The sequence below is a fragment of the Salvelinus fontinalis genome, chromosome 2 (genome assembly GCF_029448725.1).
Source record: "Salvelinus fontinalis isolate EN_2023a chromosome 2, ASM2944872v1, whole genome shotgun sequence".
Taxonomy (NCBI): Eukaryota; Metazoa; Chordata; class Actinopteri; order Salmoniformes; family Salmonidae; genus Salvelinus; species Salvelinus fontinalis.
The window spans coordinates 20,053,451-20,077,710 of record NC_074666.1 but is presented as its reverse complement, the minus strand read 5'-3'; the positions used below and the strand labels follow the sequence as shown (position 1 = coordinate 20,077,710).

General features: G+C 44.0%; 1 protein-coding gene across 1 annotated transcript; it reads left to right on the top strand.

Moving 5' to 3' along the window:
* Positions 1–1,490: 1,490 nt before the first annotated feature.
* LOC129813860 (sulfate anion transporter 1-like) lies at positions 1,491–24,016 on the top strand. Its single transcript, XM_055866443.1, has 3 exons — positions 1,491–1,592; positions 20,067–20,708; positions 21,199–24,016. The coding sequence occupies exons 2-3, from the start codon at positions 20,124–20,126 to the stop codon at positions 22,759–22,761; spliced, it is 2,148 nt and encodes a 715-aa protein (XP_055722418.1). The 5' UTR covers positions 1,491–1,592; positions 20,067–20,123; the 3' UTR covers positions 22,762–24,016.
* The last annotated feature ends 244 nt before the right edge of the window (positions 24,017–24,260 follow it).

Below are 24,260 nucleotides of genomic sequence, written 5' to 3'. Positions count from 1 at the left end.
GAGTGACGTGCAATGATTATGGATTTTTTTTTTTTATGGTACCTCAAATCTATATGGTATGCATTCTTTTTCCCTCAACAACTGTTCCACCCCAGTCCTAAAAATACAAAACCAGAAAGTAATTGGTGACCGATTAAGAAACAAAAAACATATGGACTTTATAGTGAACTTAGTGTGACTCAGCATTATAGCCAGACCCAAGGTTTTAGATGTAAAAACAAATTATTCTATGGTTACAATATAACCCAAAGGACTTTACAACAACAATAACTAGACAACAATGACTGGGGAACTTTGAGCTGGAAACAAAGCTTACTTTTTCATGACACAAATTGCCTTTTAGAAAATGTAATTTTAAGCAAGCCAAAGTTTGTTTTGCAACTACATTTCGCTCTTATTATTTTGAAACCATCCGTCTTGTCAGGATCAAAGGGGGAATGTTCAACATTGCTGCTCAAGCTAAGCTCTGATTCTACTCATTCTAAGCCATAGGCAGAATTCTATCGCATTCATGACTACCTTCGTTGCTGGAAATAAAAGTAGACTACAGGCTTTGTTACCGGCAATATCTTTCAGATATATAGAAATGGCAGCGAAAGTTGGCGGCATGGTAAAGTTTGTGCCTAAACGTCTTGGTATGTAAGGGGTATTAGTTAGAGTGGATTTCAAGGTCAAGAGTTTATCTGCTGTAAACCTGGATGTTCAGATGGATGAGATGGTTACCAATAGGTCACTTTTCCAAGCTCGCTGACTAATCCTATTCAAACATTTACATGTTGATACAAAAAACAGTTTACTCTCTTCAAAGGAAGTTAATGTGTAAAGGACTTTTAATTACTCTCACACCTAGGGTTGCAAAAATTCTGGGTACGTTCAAAAACTTTTGCCAAAATACCGTCTGGAGGATTGCAGGAATCAGGAGGGAATAAGCAGGAAATCTGTTAACCTCCAACCAGGATTTCTGGAAAACCAGGGAATTTATTAATAGCCCAGAATTTTGCAACCTTACTTACACAAGATGTTCCATGTATGTAAGACTGAACTGGCATAAAAAAAAGTCCTCTCTGTTCAGGCAGTACTGCAAAAAGGACACAACAATAGAATAGAATAGAACACCTACATATTGTTGCTGAGGTAGGCTACACGGGGAGATAATAGAGCACTTGGCAGTGACACATTTTACAAAGTAACAGTGCTAGTGATGTGACAATGTCCTAGAGAAAGCATTATATATTTGGCAACCTATATAACACCTACAACACAGTTCATGAGTATTCTGTGTCTTCGAGAGAGACTGTTCATTCCCTCCACCTCCTCACACAGACTCTCAGTCCCATCAGTGAATGGATGCCTCAGTCTCCATGGTAACAACCCAGCCCACACACCCCATACCCTGTCCCCTCCTCTCTTGCTCTGTGATTGGAGGATTAGATAAGTGGTGCCTGGATGAGAATGAGGCTGCTATTCCCATCATGCTTTGCTCCATCCGGTTGTACGGAATCAGGCCTGTGTGTGTGCGCACAGTGAAGATCTCAGAAGAGGAGGCATGGCTACTGTGTCCTCTCACAAGCCTCCACGTTCCTTATGTCAGGGTGAGTCTCCTCTCCTTGTTCACAATGTTGGCTCTGTCTCTGTGCAGCCACAGATGGACCCCTGCAGAGGGGTTTGTAGCTAAAACAGATACATGTCTAGACTGAGAATGAATAGTACATCAGAGAACACCCCGACTCTGGTTTATTTACAGAGACAGAGCTTTAATCCTCTCAGATCTGTTACGTATAGTGCGCCTTCTACAGTATATACTTACACATTTACAAAACAAGGTATTGCCTTATTTAGTTATGTGTTTTATAATAACGTCCTCATTTCAATATTAACTTGAAAGGTAAATGTTTCAACAGCATGGTGTATTCCTCTCTGCATGTTTTTCACATATACAGGTTTTTCAAGAGGTATATTTTGTCTGGAATGCATTGTATATAAACTGATGATGAACTGTACTGTGATGCACATTGTCACACTTAAACAACAATGAGCGACCCCTCCCTTTACAGATTACAGTAATTTAGTACCATTACTCTACTGAAGCCTGTTACTCTGTTGGAGAGGGGTCTGTTGAAGGCCACTTCTTCAGCCCACCAACATTAGTGCCATTCACTATGAAACACAGCCACACAAAGCAACAACCTACATGAAATGAATAAATGAATAGTGAATAAGCCCTCTTTAGTTGGCGTTTAAGATATTCTGTTATAAAATGCTCTATAACAAGGGTTCGGCAACAGGCGGCCTGTGGGCCAAAACCATCCGCTAAGTATTTTTTGGTGCTATTTTTTTGGTGCTATTTTTTTTCTTTATTTAGGAAATCTGTCCCAAAGTATTCCCACTAATAAACAAATAGACATATCATCATGTCTCAATTTAATCAAGGTATGAAATTATTATTTCAAATACAACTCTCGTTGGGCTTAGTTGTGGTCAATATGCAGTGTTCAAATAATTATATTTCGGCCCCCCGATCATCCAACCCGCAGCCGGATCTAGTTACCTACACCTGCTCTATAATATCATTCTATACACAAGGATCACCCCATACATATAGTTTATTTTATGTTTACACAATTTCATATTGATGACTCAGACCTTCAGTAATTTAATTAATTTTGTATCCTTTATTTATTCAGGGAAATCCAATTGAGACCAGGGTCTCATTCTCAAGGGAACTGATCACAGTAATACAAAATTAAAATAAAATGTGAGACAAAACAGAAATCAATACAATGTAAAATAAAATTAAGTACAACACAAAATGCAAGAACAACAGTTACATTCCTCAGCTACTAGGTGTAAAGTACACAACAGGAGACAGAGAGCTGGTTTCAAGCGCAGGGCGCAGCAGGTGTTTATTTGTAAAGGACCACAGGAGGAGGCAGGTAGCTGGGTCCAGGGGCAGGCAGAAGGTCATACACATGGGGTCCAAATAGGCAACAGTACAGGCAGGGAAAAGGCAAGTAACGTTATCCGGGAGATCAGGCAATAGGTTGAGAACAGGAAATCCGATAGGCTAAAGTACAGGCAGAGAATAGTTAAAAGGCGTCATTAGTGAGGCAGGCCAAAACTATCATACATGGGAGGATTCACTCACAGGAACCACAGCACTCCAACTAGTGTGTCACAAAACAAACAATACCTCACAATGATGGGGTGCAAAGAACTGAACTAAATAGTGTGTGATAAAGACATACAGGTGTATGAACAGGTGATCAGAATTCAGGGGATTGGGATCTGGAGAGTGAGCTGCGTTCAGGGGATCTATGTGTTTGAGAGTGTGAGCTGGAAAGTGGGCTGCGTTCAGGGGATCTATGTGTTTGAGAGTGTGAGTTGGAAGCAGACGTTACACTAGGTCCTCAATCAACACCTTAAATTGCCCAAGCTGCACCAGAACATAAAATTGTGATGGGCCTCATGGACAGTGCGTTTCAACTAAACTGGTCAAACAGAGTGATAAGCTATGGTGTATGCCAAGAGGTGGCACTAATCAATTCACACACATCTCACAAGACCTCACTGGTCAACATGTGACTTAATTAATCTGGATATAATGTTAAGGGTCATTGTACAACTTGTCTCTCGGCACAATAGTGCAAAGACCATGCGGCACATAAACAGTCTGTCTTGTGATGGAGTCATGCCATATCATAATGCAATTTCACATGCGATTTCAAGCTAGTTTATTAATTAATATTCGGTCCACATATAACATCACTGTCACGGCCTGACCATAGAGAGCCTTTTTATTCTCTATTTTGGTTAGGTCAGGGTGTGACTAGGGTGGGTAATCTAGGTTGTTTTATTTCTATGTTGGCCTGGTATGGTTCCCAATCAGAGGCAGCTGTTTAGCGTTGTCTCTGATTGGGGATCATATTTAGGCAGCCATTTCCCCACTGTTTTTTTTTTGTGGGATCTTGTTTATGGGTAGATGCCTGTGAGCACTCCATAGCTTCACGTGTCGTTTGCTCTTTATTGTTTTTGTGCGTTTCACTAATAAAAAGATGTGGAACCCATATCACGCTGCGCCTTGGTCCGAATGTTATTAAGACGATCGTGACAGTCACTGCAGGTCACATATCGATTTCTGTGCCATAACATTGAGGACACTGGGATTTCACATGTGATCAATGGCTTGTCTCTAGTCTAAACAGACGGGTTGCCTCCCCCAATGTACCAATGTTCCTGCATGTTGCCTAGGTCTGGGATTCCGAGACTAATCAATGGCTTCATTTGCTAAATCTTAAAGGCCAAATGCAGCCCTTTTTATATCAATATCAAATAATTTCTTGGTAACAATTAATAACCTTATTGTAATAGTTTTCCATAACAATTGACAAAATATCTTGTGCCAATAGCAAAAACATGGCAATTTAACACTGTTACTTGGAGATAAGGAGTTTACCTCATATCTCAACACACACAGACATGTTTTTGGAAATAAATGTACTGTAGATAATGAAATATCCCCAGCTATTGTCTGGGAAACTCTTAAAGCACATATGAGAGTTTGTATCATCTCTTACTCTTCACATGAGAAAAAGAAGACCAATAAAGATTTAGAAATACTAGAACAGAAAATCCACGACCTAGAAGAAAGCACAGTTTAGATAGAAATGTTGACACCCTTCAACAGTTGAATACTTTGAAGCTTGAATATAACACAATAAACACCCGATCTGCAGAGATTGCTGCCATGGAATCCAAGCAACAATATGTTGAGCAAGGTGTAAATTGTCCTGGTGACCATTTGATGAATTGTTCAGCAGTCTTATGGCTTGGGGGTAGAAGCTGTTAAGGAGCCTTTTGGACCTAGACTTGGCGCTCCGGTACCGCTTGCTGTGCCATAGCATAGAGAACAGTCTATGACTTGGGTGATTGGAGTCTTTGACAATTTTATGGGCCTTCCTCTGACACTGCCTAGTATATAGGTCCTGGATGGCAGGAAGTTAGGCCCCAGTGATGTACTGGACCGTACGCACTACCCTCTGTAGCGCCGTGCGGTCAGATGTTGAGCAGTTGCCATACCAGGCGGTGATGCAACCGGTCAGGATGCTCTCGATGGTGCAGATGTAGAACTTTTTGAGGATCTGGGGACCCATGTCAAATCTTTTCAGTCTCCTGAGGGGGAAAAGGTGTTGTCGTGCCCTCTTCACGACTGTCTTGGTGTTTGGACCATGATAGTTTGTTGGTGATGTGGACACCAAGGAACTTGAAACTCTCAACCCGCTCCACTACAGCCCTGTCAATGTGAATGGGGGCGTGTTCGGCCATCCTTTCCCTATAGTCCACAATCAGCTCCATTGTCTTGCTCACGTTGAGGGAGAGGTTGCTATCCTGGCACCACACTGCCAGGTCTCTGACCTACTCCCTATAGACCGTCTCATTGTTGTCGGTGATCAGGGTTACCACTGTTGTGTTGTCAGCAAACATAATGAGGGTGTTAGGGTCGTGCTTGGCCACGCAGTCATGGGTAAAAAGGGAGTACAGGAGGGCACTAAGCACGCACCCCTGAGGGGCCCCCATGTTGAGGATCAGCGTGGCAGATGTGTTGTTGCCTGCCCTTACTACCTGGGGGTGACCCGTCAAGAAGTCCAAGATCCAGTTGCAGAGGGAGGTGTTTAGTCCCAGGGTCCTTAGCTTAGTGATGAGCTTTGTGTGCACTATGGTGTTGAAAGCTGAGCTGTAGTCAATGAACAGCATTCTCACATAGATGTTCCATTTGTCCAGGAGGGAAAGGGCAGTGTGGAGTGCGATTGAGTGTAACGGCGGTCCTCCTCCTCTTCAACTGAAAAGGAGGAGTAGTGAGGGAACCAAAATGCAGCGGAGTTTGAAGACATTATTTATTAAAGAAAACACGAACTTGACTATACACTAACAAAACAACAAACGACGTAGACGCACCTGAACATAAGAACTTACATATAACGAAGAACACATGAAACAGGAACAGACTACATAAACCGAAAAAAACAAACAAACCGAAAACAGTCCCGTGTGGCGCAACGACATACACAGACACAGGAGACAACCACCCACAACGAACACTGTGAGACAACCTACCTAAATATGACTCTTAATTAGAGGAACGCCAAACACCTGCCTCTAATTAAGAGCCATACCAGGCAACCCATAAACCAACATAGAAACAGAAAACATAGAATGCCCACCCAAACTCACGTCCTGACCAACTAACACATACAACAAACTAACAGAAATAGGTCAGGAACGTGACATTGAGATTGTGTCATCTGTGGATCTGTTGGGGCGGTATGCGAATTGGAGTGGATTTAGGGTTTCCGGGAAGATGGTGTTGATGTGAGCCATGACTAGCCTTTCAAAGCAGTGCTACGGGGCGGTAGTCAATTAGGCAGATTACCTTCGCTTTCTTGGGCACAGGGATCTATGGTGGTCTGCTTGAAACATGTAGGTATTTCAGACTCAGTCTGGGAGAGGTTGTCAATGAAGACACTTGCCAGTTGGTCCGCGCATGCTCTGAGTACACGTCCTGGTAATCCGTCTGGCCCCGCGGCCTTGTGAATGTTGACCTGTTTAAAGGTCTTGCTCACATCGGCTATGGAGAGCGTGATCACACAGTCGTCCGGAACAGCTGGTGCTCTCATGCATGCTTCAGTATTGCTTGCCTCGAAGCGAGCATAAAAGCCATTTAGCTCGTTTGGTAGGCTTATGTCACTGAGCAGCTCGCGGCTGGGTTTCCCTTGGTAGTCCGTAATAGTTTGCAAGCCCAGACCACATCCGACGAGCATCAGAGACGGTGTAGTAGGATTCAATCTTAGTCCTGTATTGACGCTTTGCCTGTTTGATGGTTCATCTGCGGGATTTCTTATAAGCATCCGGATTAGTGTCCTGCTCCTTGAAAGCGGCAGCTCTAGCCTTCAGTTCAGTGCGGATGTTGCCTGTGATCCATGGCTTCTGGTTGGGATATGTACGTACGGTCACCGTGGGGACAACGTCGTCGATGCACTTATTCCAGTCTGTGCTAGCAAAACAGTACTGGAGCGTAGCATCCGAGTCATCTGACCACTTCCGTATTGAGCGAGTCACTGGTACTTCCTGCTTTAGTTTTTGCTTGTAAGCAGGAATCAGGAGGATAGAATTATGGTTAGATTTGCCAAATGGAGGGCGAGAGAAAGCTTTGTATGCGACTCTGTGTGTGGAGTAAAGATGGTAAAGAGTTTTTTTTCCTCTGGTTGCTGGTAGAAATGAGATAAAACTGATTTTAGTTTGCCTGTTTTAAAGTCCCCAGCCACTAGGAGCACCGCTTCTGGATGAGCATTTTCTTGTTTGCTTATGCCGCTCGTTGAGTGCGGTCTTAGTGCCAGCATCAGTTTGTGGTGGTAAATAGACAGCTATGAAAATTATGAATGAAAACTCTCTTGGTAGATAGTGTGGTGTACAGCTTATCATGAGGTACTCTACCTCAGGCAAACAATTCCTGGTATTGGTGGATTTCCAGTGGAATTTTTTAAAACATTTTCATCATATATTACTAAAGCCTATGTTACTGTACTTATGCTCACTGCAGCCCCCAGTCACTATGTTTGGAGGATCAAGGGTCCATTGTCATGCAGATGCTTCTGCAGAGTATTACTTTTGAATCTGGGTTACAAAATCATTGCTAAGGTATTGGCTTTTCGCATAGAAACAGTAATACAAAAGTTGATTCACTCAGATCAAACAGGGTTTATTCGGAACAGGATGTCGTCAGACAATCTCTGCCGATCTCTCCCTATTTCTATGTTAGGTAGGGTCAACATAATCAAAATGAATATATTACCAAGGTTTTAGTTCTTTTTTCCAGGCCTTGCCAGTTTCAATTCCATCCAATTTTTAAATTAAATAAATGGACTGCTCTCCAAAGACCTCTAGAGTCAAATTGACGGTTTTACCTTATAAAGATGGAGGTCTTGGACTACCTCATATGAAGATGTATTACTGGGCTGCACAACTGCGTTCACTTAATCAATGGACAGCAGACTATCCTTGTACATGGAGAAGTACCGAAGCCACAAATGTAATACTGTATGATCTAAAGCATATTTACTATTATGGGTCCAAGGCACTGAAAGAAAAAACAGACAATCCAATGACACTCAATTCCATTTATATTTGGGAAAATGTACATAAATTCATGAGGTGGAAAGAACCAATATCACCAAGCACCCCTATTTGGAAAAACCCCACCTTCCCTCCAGCATTTAATGATAACACCCTTCAGTCCTGGTTCCAAAGTGGCATCATTAATTTTGAACATGTGTACTATGATGGATCTCTATTGTCATTCATTCAATTACAAGAAAGATTTGGATTGTCCAAGGCCGATATCTTTAAGTTCTTACAACTCATAAATCTTATTTGTGATTATATTTGTACTTATTAGGGATTCCCATTCTTCCTGGGGTCCAAACATATTAAAACACTTACATTACATATAAAACAAACAGTACATCATATAAACATCATTACACTACTACTGTCACGCCCTGGCCTTAGTTATCTTTGTTTTCTTTATTATTTTAGGTCAGGGTGTGACATGGGGGATGTTTGTGTGTTTTTGTCTCGTATAGGGTGTTTGTATTGTATAGTTTTTTTTTGTAGATTTCATGGGGTTGGGTTCAGTGTAGGTGTTTATGTATGTCTATGGTTGCCTGGATTGGTTCTCAATTAGAGACAGCTGTCATTAGTTGTCTCTGATTGAGAGCCATATTTAGGCAGTCATAGGCATTAGGTAGGTTGTGGGCAATTGTCTATGTTTGATGTTAGTAGCGTGTGTCTGCACTTTTGTTTTGTTGCTTCACGGTTGTTTTGTCTAGTTTGTGTTAGTGTTAGTTTCATCTTCTAAATAAAAGAAGATGTATTTATATCACGTTGCGCCTTGGTCCTCTCTTTCACATGACGACGATCGTGACAACTACATACACTACCGGTCAAAAGTTTGGACACACCTACTCATTCAAGGGTTTTTCTTTATTTTTACTATTTTATATCTTGTAGAATAATAGTGAAGACATCAAAACTATGAAATAAAACATATGGAAACATGTAGTAACCAAAAAAGTGTTAAACAAATCAAAAAAGGTTTTATATTTGAGATTTTTCAAATAGCCACACTTTGCCTTGATGACACAATCTTGGCATTCTCTCAACCATCTTCATGGTAGTCACCTGGAATGCATTTCAATTAACAAGTGTGCCTTGTTAAAAGTTCATTTGTGGAATTTCTTTCCTTCTTAATGTGTTTGAGCCAATCAGTTGTGTTGTGACAAGGTAGGATGGTATAAAGAAGACAGCCTTATTAGGTAAAAGACCAAGTCCACATTATGGGGCGGCAGGGTAGCCTAGTGGTTAGAGCGTTGGACTAGTAACCGGAAGGTTGCAAGTTCAAATCCCCGAGCTGACAAAATCTGTCGTTCTGCCCCTGAACAGGCAGTTAACCCACTGTTCCTAGGCCGTCATTGAAAATAAGAATTTGTTCTTAACTGACTTGCCTAGTTAAATAAAGGTTAAAAAAAAATAAAAATAAAAAAATAAAAAAATGGCAAGTACAGCTCAGATAAGCAAAGAGAAACAACAGTCCATCATTACTTTAAGACATAAAGGTCAGTCAATACGGAACATTTCAAGAACTTTGGAAAGTTTCTTCAAGTGCAGTCGCAAAAACCATCAGGCGCTATGATGAAACTGGCTCTCATGAGGACCGCCACAGGAATGGAAGACCCAGAGTTACCTCTGCTGCAGAGGATACGTTCATTAGAGTTACCAGCCTCAGAATTCGCAGCCCAAATAAATGCTTCACAGAGTTCAAGTAACAGACACATCTCAACATCAACTGTTCAGAGGAGACCGTGTGAATCAGTCCTTCATGGTCGAATTGCTTTAAAGAAGCCACAACTAAAAGACACCAATAAGAAGAAGAGACTTGCTTTGGCCAAGAAACACAAGCAATGGACATTAGACCGGTGGAAATTTGTCCTTTAGTCTGGAGTCTAAATTGGAGATTTTTGGTTCCAACCGTCGTGTTTTTGTGAGACGCGGTGTGGGTGAACGGATGATCTCCGCATGTGTATTTCCCACCGTAAAGCATGGAGGAGGAGGTATTATGGTGTGGGGGTGCTTTTCTGGTGACACTGTGATTTATTTAGAATTCAAGGCACACCTAACCAGCATGGCTACCACAGCATTCTGCAGCGATACGCCATCCCATCTGGTTTGGGCTTAGAGAGACTATCATTTGTTTCTCAACAGGACAATGACCCAACACACCTCCAGGCTGTGTACAGGCTATTTTACCAAGAAGGAGAGTGTTGGAGTGCTGCATCAGATGACCTGGCCTCCACAATACCCCGACTTCAACCAAACTGAGATGGTTTGGGATGAGGCTTAGGAAGGCCACCAAAAATTCTGAAATTTCCATCCCAAATTACAACATTTTCCGTCAAAACAGAACTGCTAAAGGGGGCGGAATTACAATCTACTGTAGAGATAGCCTACAGAGTTCTGTCATACTATCCAGGTCTATGCCCACACAGTTTGAGGTTCTACTTTTAAAGATCCATCTCTCTAGAAATAAGTCCCTTACTGTTGTCGCTTGTTATAGACCCCCCGCAGCTCCCAGCTGTACCCTAGACACCATATGTGAATTGATTGCCCCACATCTATCGTCAGAGTTCGCACTGCTAGGTGACCTAAATTGGGATAGGCTTAACACCCCGGCCGTCCTACTATCTAAGCTAGATGCCCTCAATCTCACACAAATTATCAAGGAACCTACCAGCTACAACCCCAAATCCGTAAACATGGGCACCCTCATAGATATCATCCTGACTAACTTGCCCTCTAAATACACCTCTGGTGTTTTCAACCAAGATCTCAGCGATCACTGCTTGCGTTCGATATGGGTCCGCGGTCAAACGACCACCCCTCATCACTGTCAAACGCTCCCTAAAACACTTCTGCGAGCAGGCCCTTCTAATCGACCTGGCCCTGTTATCGTGGAAGGATATTGACCTCATCCCGTCAGTAGAGGATGCCTGGTTGTTCTTTAAAAGTGCTTTCCTCACCATCTTAAATAAGCATGCCCCTTTAAAAAAAATGAAATAAGAACAGATATAGCCCTTGGTTCACTCCAGACTTGACTGCCCTTGACCAGCACAAAAACACCCTGACACCGTAAAGTCCATGGAGAATAAGATTACCTCCTCCCAGCTGCCCACTGCACTGAGACTAGGAAACACTGTCACCACTGATAAATCCACGATAATCGAGAATTTCAATAAGCATTTCTCTACGGCTGGCCATGCTTTCCACCTGGCTACCCCAACCCCGACCAACAGCTCTGCACCCCCCGCAACAACTGTTTTCGTATTCGTCTTTGTCTTTCAATAAATTACTTTATGTCATCATACCTTGCTGCGTATTGGTCCACCGATCCTTCTCTCCTCTCCTCGTCCGAGGAGGAGGAGGAAGACGACAGCTGTTACAGTTACAGACCTATATCCATCCTGCCCTGCCTTTCTAAAGTCTTTGAAAACCAAGTTAACAAAGATGACCGACCATTTCGAATCCCACCATACCTTCTCCGCTATGCAATCTGGTTTCCGAGCTGGTCACAGGTGCACCTCAGCCACGCTCGGGGTCCGAAACGATATCATATCCGCCATCAATAAGACAGTACTGTGCAGCCGCCTTCTTCGACCTGGCCAAGACTTTCGACTCTGTCAATCACCGTATTCTTATCGGCAGACTCAACAGCCTTGGTTTCTCTAATGACTGCCTCGCCTGGTTAACTAACTTCTTCCCAGATAGAGTTCAGAGTGTCAAATCGGAGGGCCTGTTGTCCGGACCCCTGGCAGTCTCTATGGGGGTGCAAAAGGGTTCAATTCTCGGGCTGACTCTTTTCTCTGTATATATCAATGACCTCGCTCTTGCTGCCAGGTGATTGTTTTATCCATCTCTATACAGATGACACCATTCTGTATACATCTGGCCCTTCTTTGGAAACTGTGTTAACAAACTTCCAAACGAGCTTCAACGCCATACAACACTCCTTCCGTGGCCTCCAACTGCTCTTAAATGCTAGTAAAACGAAATGCATGCTCTTCAACCGATCGCTGCCCGCACCCTCCCGCCTGACTAGCATCACTACTCTGGACGGTTCTGACTTAGAATATGTGGACAACTATAAATACCTAGGTGTCTGGCTAGATTGTAAACTCTCCTTCCAGATTCACATTAAGCATCTCCAATCCAAAGTTAAATCTAGAATTTGCTTCCTTTTTCGCAACAAAGCCTCCTTCACTCATGCTGCCAAACATACCCTTGTAAAAGCTGACCATCCTACCGATCCTTGACTTCGGCGATGTCATTTACAAAATAGCCTCCAACACTCTACTCAGCAAATTGGATGCAGTCTATCACAGTGCCATCCGTTTTGTTACCAAAGCCCCATATTCTACCCACCACTGCAACCTGTATGCTCTCGTTGGCTGGTCCTCCCTACATATTCGTCGCCAAACCCACTGGCTCCAGGTCATCTACAAGTCTTTGCTAGATAAAGCTCCACCTTATCCCAGCTCACTGGTCACAATAGCATCACCCACCCGTAGCACGCGCTCCAGTAGATATATTTCACTTGTCATCCCCAAAGCCAACACCTCCTTTGGCCGCCTTTCCTTCCAGTTCTCTGTTGCCAATGACTGGAACGAATTGAAAAAAAATCACTGAAGTTGGAGACTTATATCTCCCTCACTAACTTTAAATGTCAGCTGTCAGAGCAGCTTACCGATCGCTGCAGCTGTACACAGCCCATATGTAAATAGCCCATTCAACCAACTACCTACCTCATCCCCATATTTGTTTTTGTTTTTCTGCTCTTTTGCACACCAGTATTTCTACTTGCACATCCTCATCTGCATATATATCACTCCAGTGTAGATTGCTAAATTCTAATTACTTTACCACTATTGGCCTATTTATTGCCTTACCTCCTTACTTCATTTGCACACACAGTATACAATATACAATTTTTCTATTGTGTTATTGACTGTATGCTTGTTTATCCCATATATAACTCTGTGTTGTTTTTGTCGCACTGCTTTGCTTTATCTTGGCCAGGTCGCAGTTGTAAATGAGAACTTGTTCTCAACTGGCCTACCTGGTTAAATAAAGGGGAAATATATTTTTTTTAAGTCGGACCGCAGAGTGAAGGAAAAGCAGCCAACAAGTGCTCAGCATATCTGGGAACTCCTTCAAGACTGTTGGAAAAGCATTCCAGGTAAAGCTGGTTGAGAGAATGTCAAGAGTGTGCAAAGCTGTCATCAAGGCAAAGGGTGGCTATTTGAAGAATCTCAAATCTCAAATATATTTTGATTTGTTTAACACTTTTTTGGTTACTATATGATTCCATATGTGTTATTTCATAGTTTTGATGTCTTCACTATTATTCTACAATGTAGAAAATAGTACAAATAAAGAAAAACTCTTGAATGAGTAGGTGTTCTAAAATGTTTGACTGGTAGTGTATCTACAATACAAAATGTTTGATACCACCATACAACAATATCACAATGTGTGCATATGCATGTGTCTGTATCTTTCTGTGTGTTACTTCATTGTTCCATAAGGTGTATTTTTACCAGTTTTTTATATCTGATTCCACTGCTTGGATGTGGAATAGAGTTCCATGTAGTCATGGCTCTATGTAGTACTGTGCGCCTTCCATAGTCCGTTCTGGATTTGGGTGCTGTGAAGAGACCTCTCGTGGCATGTCTTGAGGGGTATGCATGGTTGTCCGAGCTGTGTGCAAGTATTTTATACAGACAGCTCGGTACATTCAGCTTGTCAACACCTCTTAAAAAAACAAGTATTCAATCAATCAATCAATCAAGTTTATTTTATATAGCCCTACGTACATCAGCTAATATCTCGAAGTGCTGTACAGAAACCCAGCCTAAAACCCCAAACAGCTAGTAATGCAGGTGTAGAAGCAATTGCTTCAACGGAATCTGGATGAACCTAAGACATCTTACATAGAAAAAATACTGAAAGAAGGTGCTACGTCAAAGAAGTTGATTGCCAAGTTATATCAAGGGTTGTTTGAAACTCTACCTGGTGGTTCAGAACCTAAAAGGAAAAAATGGGAAACAGATCTAAAGGAAGAAATTGGGGGGAACCATTGGTGACAGATATGGAATTGCTGGAGAGAAAAAAATTGAGCCATCAATTGGAAAGCCTCATATCTGTCACGTTCCTGACCTGTTTTCCTTTGTTTTGTATTCATTTTAGTTGGTCAGGGCGTGAGTTGGGTGGGTTTGTCTATGTTTGTATTTCTATGTGGGGTTTTGTGTTCGGCCTGGTATGATTCTCAATTAGAGACAGGTGTGCATTGTTTGTCTCTAATTGAGAGTCATACAAAGGCAGCCAGGGTTTCACTGGTGTTTTGTGGGTGTTTGTTTCCTGTGTTAGTGTTTGGGCCACACAGGACTGTTTGAGGTTAGTCACGTTTGTTGTTTTGTATTTTGTAGTGTTTTCTTGTGTTTTTACATTAAACATGTACAATTACCAATCCGCATCTTGGTCCGATCCATGCTCCTCCTCGTCTGAGGAGGAGAACAACATTGACTGCCTTAACAGAAACACCCACCACAACAGGACCAAGCGGATTGGAGCCGGAGGAAAGGAACTAAAGCAATGGAGAGAAGAGGAATGGAGTTGGGAACAAATATTCAATGGAGAAGGACCCTGGGCTAAGGTTGGTGTGAATCGCCGCTCTCGGGAGGAGAAGGAGGCAGCCACAGCCCAGGAGCGCTGGTATGAGGAGGCAGCACGTATGAGAGGCTGGAAGCCCGAGAGGCTCACCCAAAAATTTCTTGGGGGGGGGCTAAAGGGGAGTGTGGCGAAGCCAGGTAGGATACCTGAGCCAACTCCCCGGGCTTGCCGTGGAGTGAGAGGGCGTCGTACTGGTCAGACACCGTGTTATGCGGTAAAGCGCACGGTGTCCCCAGTACGCGTGCTTAGCCCAGTGCGGGCTATTCCACCTTGCCGCACTGGGAGGGCTAGGTTGGGCATCGAGCCGAGTGCCATGAAGCCGGTCCAACGTATCTGGTCTCCAGTACGTCTCCTCGGGCCGGTGTACATGGCACCAGCCTTACAGGTGGTGTCCCCGGTTCGCCTGCATAGCCCAGTGCGGGCTATTCCACCTCGCCGCACTGGCAGGGCTACGGGGTCCATTCAACCTGGTAAGGTTGGGGAGGCTCGGTGCTCAAGAGCACGTGTCCTCCTTCACGGTCCGGTATATCCGGCGCCACCTTCCCACCCCAGCTCAGTACCACCAGTGTCTACACCACGCACCAGGCTTCCAGTGCATCTCCAGAGCCCTGTTCCTCTTCCACGTACTCTCCCTATGGTGCGTGTCTCCAGCCCGGTGCCTCCAGTTCCGGCACCACGCACCAAGCCTCCTGTGCGTCTCCAGAGCCCTGGACGCACTGTTCCTTCTCCCCGCACTCGCCCTGAGGTGCGTGCCCTCAGCCCGGTACCTCCAGTTCCGGTACCACGCACCAGGCCTATAGTGCGTCTCAGCCGGCCAGAGTCTGCCGTCTGCCCAGCGGTGCCTGAACGGCCCGTCTGCCCAGCTCCGTCTGAGCCATCTGTCTGCCCAGCGCCGTCTGAGCCATCTGTCTGCCCAGCGCCGTCTGAGCCATCTGTCTGCCCAGCGCCGTCTGAGCCATCTGTCTGCCCAGCGCCGTCTGAGCCATCTGTCTGCCCAGCGCCATCTGAGTCAGCCGTCTGCCACGAGCCATTAGAGCCGCCCGTCTGTCCCGAGCCAGTAGAGCCGTCCGTCAGTCAGGAGCCGCTAGAGCCGTCCGTCAGTCAGGAGCCGCTAGAGCCGTCCGTCAGTCAGGAGCTGCCAGAGACGCCCGCCAGTCAGGAGCTGCCAGAGACGCCCGCCAGTCAGGAGCTGCCAGAGACGCCCGCCAGTCAGGAGCTGCCAGAGACGCCCGCCAGTCAGGAGCTGCCAGAGACGCCCGCCAGTCAGGAGCTGCCAGAGACGCCCGCCAGTCAGGAGCTGCCAGAGACGCCCGCCAGTCAGGAGCTGCCCTACAGTCCGGAGCTTCCCTACAGTCCGGAGCTGCCCTACAGTCCGGAGCTGCCCTACAGTCCGGAGCTGCCCTACAGTCCGGAGCTGCCACTCAGCCCGGACCTGCCGGAGTCCCTCAGCCAGGACCTGCCGGAGTCCCTCAGCCAGGACCTGCCGCCCCTTATCCCGGTGCTGCCCCTTGTCCCGGTGCTGCCCCTTGTCCCGGTGCTGCCCCTTGTCCCGGTGCTGCCCCTTGTCCCGGTGCTGCCCCTTGTCCCGGTGCTGCCCCTTGTCCCGGTGCTGCCCCTTGTCCCGGTGCTGCCCCTTGTCCCGGTGCTGCCCCTTGTCCCGGTGCTGCCCCTTCATTTAGGTGGGGTTAGTGGGAGGGTGGTCATTGGGAGGGGGATAAAGAAGCGGGGATTGATTATGGTGGGGTGGGGACCTCGTCCACCGCCAGAGCCGCCACCGTGGACAGACGCCCACCCAGACCCTCCCCTAGACTTTGTGCTGGTGCGCCCGGAGTTCGCACCTTAAGGGGGGGGTTCTGTCACGTTCCTGACCTGTTTTCCTTTGTTTTGTATTCATTTTAGTTGGTCAGGGCGTGAGTTGGGTGGGTTTGTCTATGTTTGTATTTCTATGTGGGGTTTTGTGTTCGGCCTGGTATGATTCTCAATTAGAGACAGGTGTGCATTGTTTGTCTCTAATTGAGAGTCATACAAAGGCAGCCAGGGTTTCACTGGTGTTTTGTGGGTGTTTGTTTCCTGTGTTAGTGTTTGGGCCACACAGGACTGTTTGAGGTTAGTCACGTTTGTTGTTTTGTATTTTGTAGTGTTTTCTTGTGTTTTTACATTAAACATGTACAATTACCAATCCGCATCTTGGTCCGATCCATGCTCCTCCTCGTCTGAGGAGGAGAACAACATTGACTGCCTTAACAATATCCGCCCTCAATAACAAACTAGAGGACTGAACTATCTAGCTACATCCCATTAGACATTACAAAATCAAACATAAACCAAACACATTTGAGTGTTTTCTATAGTGGCTGTTCCGTTGAGGTTTTTTGTGTTGTGTTATACAAGATGTGTTGTATGTAATAATAAAAAAATTAAATAAAAACAACATCGACAAAAATAGCTTTTTGATAAAAAAATATTCCGCAATAAAGGATTTTGCTAGGACTGGGAGTAGTCTGAGTTGGCAGGGGAAAACTGAAAACTAGCTGTTATTGGCAAAGAGGTTAGGAACTCTCTTTGTTTTTGGTCTATTAACTAATTTACCTCCTGGTGATGTCACCAGGCAAGCCGAAACTCCCGCCCATGCAAACCTGCTGATTAGAAGGTCCTGTGTAGATTTTATTTTCAACCAGCAACTATCAGGAAATAACACTGATCAAATTTGTTCACAATTTTACAGCATTAATTTCCTCAGCTGTTGTACAATATGATACAAAACAAAGGAACAACTGAATTTTGACTGACCTGGGCCTTTAAGGCTTTGACATAGCTAGAAACTAGAAACACAACACATATTTTAGTAGTCCATCAATGATGACTAATATGCAAAGCAGAAGTAAAAAATAATGTATGTGAACACAAACCTTACTAAGCGCACCTTTCTGATTCAGTGGGGTTGGGTTAAATGCGGAAGACACGTTTCAGTTGAAGGCATTCTGTTGTGTAACTGACTAGGTATCCCCCTTTCCCTTTCCCTAGGCTTCTGGAAACAGGACATTCTGTCTAATTAAAAAAAGTCTGGTTCTGAAAAGGATGTGCATTTGTTTTTTCATTTCCATATTTGTCACATATATTATGTAAATGAAAGCAATACATTGATAAAGTGAGAGCAGGGATCAGTAATCTGGTGTCCAGTCAATAGTGAATGAAGCCCCTATCTATTGTAAGGCAACCACACCAGGCGACGGTATCAACTGGAATTATGTGAACAGTTGGGCTTTTGCAATTTGTGACTCTTCTTCAATTTCAGTTGTACAACCAGATCCCAGGTTAGGTCTGAATAGTAACACTGTGGAAGATAAGCTACTCCAGCCAGTAAACAATTGACTGATGTTACCCTATTGCCCAGATCTTGACTCGATGAGACAGTGTGTCCCCCCCCCCCCCCCCCATGATAATGATCAGTGTCAGGCCAAGGGTTGCCCTTATCTTTATTCTCATCCAACATACATTTGCCACAGAAACCGGTTTGTCAGTCTCCTCGGGGGAAGCTAGTGAGGTGCATGTATGACACTGCCAGGGAGACAGGGGAGACAAAAGTAGAGAGAGAAAGAGCGAGCGTGTGACACGTTGGTTGTAAGTGTGAGGGACAGTACAGATAGCGGTGATTATTTTCAGGTATATCTGAAGATACATGTACCTGACTATAAAGCTAAGACACCCAGTTTGCATTCCTCTTTGGGTTGGCAGAACACAGTGTGGGTGAGTTATTGTTTTACCTCAGCCTGAACGGTTCTAGAATAACAAGTAGCCTAACTTTGTAACCTTTGTAACCTGCCATATCATGCATTTAGATGTTTTAATACAGGTATAGAATATCATTTAGAGAGAGTGTTAAAAATAGTGTTCAAATAGTGTTCAAATCTGGAGTGTCTACCAATTACATTTTTTACCTAAAATGTCTCTTACTATTTGAGTCCCCTTAGTGCAGTTATTGCTGTACATGGGGGGTGGGTGTTGACTTCGGCACACAAAGTAAAAGCAGGAATCAAAGCCCATTAGACAGTTGTAATGAGGTTAGGATGAGACACAATGATGACTTGATATTCTGTGTACTGCTACTGTAAGGGATTATCATCCTAGTTATCATATACTGCATCGTTTAGTGCTTCTGAAGACATGATGAGACATGATCGGCTCTATGGTGAATGTCTGTATTACCCATTCATCTCAATCTAGGGATGTTCAGACTGTCCACAGATGGAAATGGAGTCGTTTTTTGTTTTTTTTCACTGATATCATTAGAGGCATGCTTTGATTCTTTCTGGTTAGGTCCCATTTAAGATATATTGGAGTTTAATATGATAATAATAATTATTGTAATTGTAACATATTTGTAACATATTTTATTTTGAACCCTTTTCAAGACACCCAGTCACTTTACATACACAAGCTAATCAGCAGGATAAAAAGTAATACAATCACACATTAAAATAAGCAAATACAAAAGTACATACAGTGCAGTGAAAAGGTATTTGTCCCCTTTCAGATTTTCTCTATTTTTGCATATTTTTTACACTGAACGTTATCACACATAAAGGACAATGTCAGGCCATCCGTCAGTGAGCTGAAACTAAAGCGCAGCTGGGTCATGCTGCAAGACAATGATCCAAAACACACAAGCTAGACTACATCAGAATGGCTGAAAAGCAACACATTTAAAGTTTTGGAATGACCTAGTCAAAGTCCAGAAAATCAGAAAGGGGAAAAATACTTATTCATGGCACTGTATATGGACTGTCAATACATTGTCTGTGTTTGTCTTTGGATTGAGGGGCAATCTGAGATGGGTTGACAGATATGGTCCTTGAGTAAGTTTTTCCATTGTCACTGTGCTGAACATCGCTGTGCAATATTCAACTGGATGTGGGAGCACATCAACAGCAGGCTCTATGAGGATAGTCTAACTTATCTCTCATATATCATGACACGGTTATTGCTTTTCAATGTATTCATGTTATCCATACAGTGAAGCTATTTTCACTAAATCACTTACAATCTCATCGGTCTACACTACCCATCAAAGTTTAACTAGCAGACTATGTGAGTGATGTAACACCCCTTGAATTCAAATGCTAGCTTGGAAGTTGCTGTGTTTAATCATTGTTTCCTTTCAGGGAGGAAACACTATCTAATGATCAAAGAGTGTCATGATGAGTGAAGGTTCTCTGTCTGATTCATTCCAGGAGCACGGCTAAGCACCACACCAAGACCACCACCACAGCCTACCACTTCCAGAGGCCATGGAGGAAGCCAAGGTCACAGAAGTTCCCCACCTGGAGCGGAGGGTCAGGAAGCGGAAAGAGCCCATGGCCATCCTGAAGACCAAGCTGAGCCGTAGCCTGTCCTGCTCCATGCCCAGGGTCAAGACTACCCTGACTGGGTTATTCCCTGTGGTGCTCTGGCTGCCCAAGTACAAGCTGAAAGAGTATATCTGGGGTGATCTAATGTCGGGCCTCGTCATAGGCATCATCCTGGTCCCTCAGGCCATCGCCTACTGTCTGCTGGCCGGAGTAGACCCCATCTATGGCCTCTACACTTCCTTCTTCGCCAACATCATCTACTTCTTCATGGGGACCTCCAGGCACGTGTCTGTGGGCATATTCAGTCTGATGAGCCTTATGGTGGGCCAAGTGGTGGACAGAGAGGTGTATATGGCAGGGTTCGATTTGGATGACACCAAAGCAGATGGAATCTTGAATGTGACAGTTGACTCAGACAGCTCAGCAGTCAACCTGACCATGGGGGCCTTCGGCATGGAATGTGGGAAAGAATGTTATGCCATCAGTATCGCAGCAGCCATGACGTTTTTGGTTGGGATTTACCAGGTACATTTTCAATTAAAACACTCTGATTCATCACTCTCAAAACTGCTTTGAAGATTTTGTGAAAAAGATGTAACAATTACTCCTGAAATTATTTTACTTGATTAAACACTGATGTCATAAACATCGTAGATCACCTACAGATGTAGGATCTTAATATGAACCATAATTCTACAGCAGAAAATAAATCCTGCAGCAACAAGAAATTATGTAGATTATAATTAATGGGAATGTATTGTAGGGGTTGATACATTTTTCATTAGGGCAAATCAAGTCTAACATTTTTAAGTGGAAATTACGAACTTTAGAAGCCTTTTTAAGCCTTGAATACGCTACAAGTTTGCATTTCCTGCTGTACAGGAAAGTTCTCACCAATAAAAGAGTGATCAAATGAAGATCCTACATCTGTACATCAAAGATGACTGTGCTGAATATATTGACCTTCAGAATAGATTAAATGAACTATCTGATAAAAATGGTTGTCTCCTTCCAGGTATTGATGGCTGTGTTCAGACTGGGCTTTGTCTCCGTCTATCTCTCTGCTCCCATGCTGGACGGCTTCGCCACTGGCGCCTCGTTCACCATCCTCACCGTCCAAGCCAAGTACCTCCTGGGGCTCAAGATCCCTCGCCACCAGGGCTACGGAACAGTGGTGGTCACCTGGATCAACATCTTAAGCAACATCCAGAATACCAACTACTGTGACCTGATCACCAGTGCCATCTGCATCTCCGTCCTGGTGGCGGGGAAGGAGCTCCAAGAGCGCTACAAGGACCGTCTTAAGATCCCCCTGCCCACAGAGCTGGTGGTGGTGGCGATCGCTACACTGGCGTCCCACTTTGGAGACTTTCATAGACGGTACGACTCCAATGTCTCTGGGGCTATCCCCACAGGCTTCATCCCCCCTAAGGTGCCCAGTTTTGGGTTGATGCCCCGGGTGGCCTTCGACGCCATGCCACTGGCTGTGATCAGCTTTGCCTTCACGGTTTCCCTCTCTGAGATGTTTGCCAAGAAGAACGGCTACACCGTTCGCCCCAACCAGGAGATGATGGCCATTGCTTTCTGTAACATCATCCCTTCTTTCTTCCACTGTTTTACCACCAGCGCTGCCCTGGCTAAGACTATGGTGAAAGACTCCACAGGCTGCCAGACTCAGGTCTCCAGCATTGTGAGTGCCTTCGTCGTTCTCCTGGTCCTACTCTTCTTTGCCCCCCTCTTTTACTCCCTCCAGAAGTGCGTCCTGGCCTGTATCATCATCGTCAGCCTAAGGGGCGCTCTCCGTAAGTTCAGAGACGTGCCCAGTAAGTGGCGCGTCAGTAAGATGGACGCTATTGTCTGGATGGTGACGATGAGTGCCTCAGCTATGATCAGTGTGGAGATGGGGCTGGTGGTTGGGGTCGTTTTCTCTATGCTCTGTATCATCGTCCAGACCCAGAAGCCCAAGGTTTCTCTGCTGGGACAGATCCATGACACTGCCCACTACGAGGACATGGAGGAGTATGAAAACCTCATGTCTCTCCCTAAAGTAAAGATCTTCCGCTTCCAGGCCCCGCTGTACTATGCAAACAAGGACTTCTTCCTGAAGTCTCTGTACAAAGCCGTGGGCTTGGCACCCTTCCTGGAGATGACCAGGAGGAGGAAAGCAGAGAAAAAAGCGGAAACACTGGCAGAGAAGGAGGCTGTGAGAGCCGACAGGACTAATGGAGAGGTAAAGGTAGTGCTGGGGTCCAGAGAACTTGACTTACATACGATCATCCTAGACTGCTCTGCCATGCCCTTCATAGACTCAACAGGGATGCAAACCTTCAAAGGGATCCTTAAAGACTATAAGGAGGTGTGTGTCACGGTGCTGCTAGCGAGCTGTAACACCACGGTCATAGATTCTCTCAGACAAGGCTCTTTCTTTGGGAAGGCTGACAAAGACATGGAAAACTTGTCATTTTATACTGTACATGCTGCAGTTCGATTTGCCAATGACAGGGCAGCTTCTACATCAGAGCTCTCCAACCCTGTTCCTCGAGAGCTACCATCCTGTAGGTTCTCGATCCAACTCTAATCTAGCACAGTTTTTAGTTGATAAACTGAGTCAAGTTAGTTAAAACTGGGGTTGGAGTAAAAACCTACAGGAGGCTAGCTCTCTAGGAACAGAGTTGGAGAACCCCGATCTACATCCATTGGTGACGCACAGAAGGTTGGTGGCACCTTCATTGGGGAGGACAGGCTCGTGGTAATGGCTGGAGCAGAATCAGTGAAATGCTACCAAATACATCAAACACATGGTTTCCATGTATTTGATGCCATTCCATTGGTTGCGTTCCGGGCATTATTATGAGCCGTCCTTCCCTCCGCAGCCTCCACTGGACCAGAGCCATATATATCCAAATAAATGGAAATTGAAATAAATGGAAATGGTGTAGACTGAGACAGAAGAACAAGGGTTTTTTTATATGAGGGAGAATGAGTAGTTGAAGAGTGCAGGTGCTTCTACACCTGCATTCTAGCTGTTCTAGCTGTTTGGGGTTTTAGGCTGGGTCTCTGTACAGCACTTCGAGATATTAGCTGATGTACGAAGGGCTATATAAAAAATAAACTTGATTGACTTGACTTAAATAATGTATGTATGCAAGATTATGAAAGATAAAGTGAGCAAACAGCATCACTGGTAATTTTGCTCCTCACTTAGAGGCATCAATACATAATTTTTTACATTTTAATAGATGAATATGCTGATTAAGAATCCTCAAATGGAATAATGCCAAAAGGGAAGTGTTTGGAGGGAGATTTTACTTGACTCCTCAATCAATACATAACCTACAGCTACAGTTAACATTATAGGAACCTATTGAACTTTTCAACAACAAAATATTCCCTTAATGTTATACTTGAATTATAAGACAAGCAAGCTTTTGTACAGTGATGACCATGTGTTAGTGATACTGTTAATGCGCTGGATGTTTTAGAGGGGATTTATGATTGACCATCCAATTAATAATCAAGGGAGTATCAATCTATTTTATGTTACATTTTGAGTTTGACCAGGACAGATTCACCGTAACATAGTACATTTCGACTTCACAATTTATTTTCTAAAACACAACCTATGGTTACTAATCCAATATGTTACCTCAAGATTTACAATATTAGTTGACTTTTCAGATTAATTTTGGAAGTTTGGAATTTCATCAAATAATTAAATTCCCATTTAATATTTCTTAAAATCTGTACATTTGAGTTAACAAAAGAAACAATAATTGTGTATATTTATACAGTATCTGGAAATCCATGGTTTAATAAACTATTAATTTAAATGACTAATGATTTTGAAACTGTGAAGTTATAACGAATGCCATTTTCAGCACGCAGTGTGTCAATTATTAACTGCCAAAATAACATGGAGCATTGGGCAACACTTTGTCTGTGCTCAGCCATATACAGCCTAGGCCCACTACTTTGTTTGATCAATTCATAATTTGTTCCATCGGTATGACATAGATAATTGTACATTTTTTCAATTTTTATTTAGCATTTATTTAACTAGTCAAGTCAGTTAAGAAC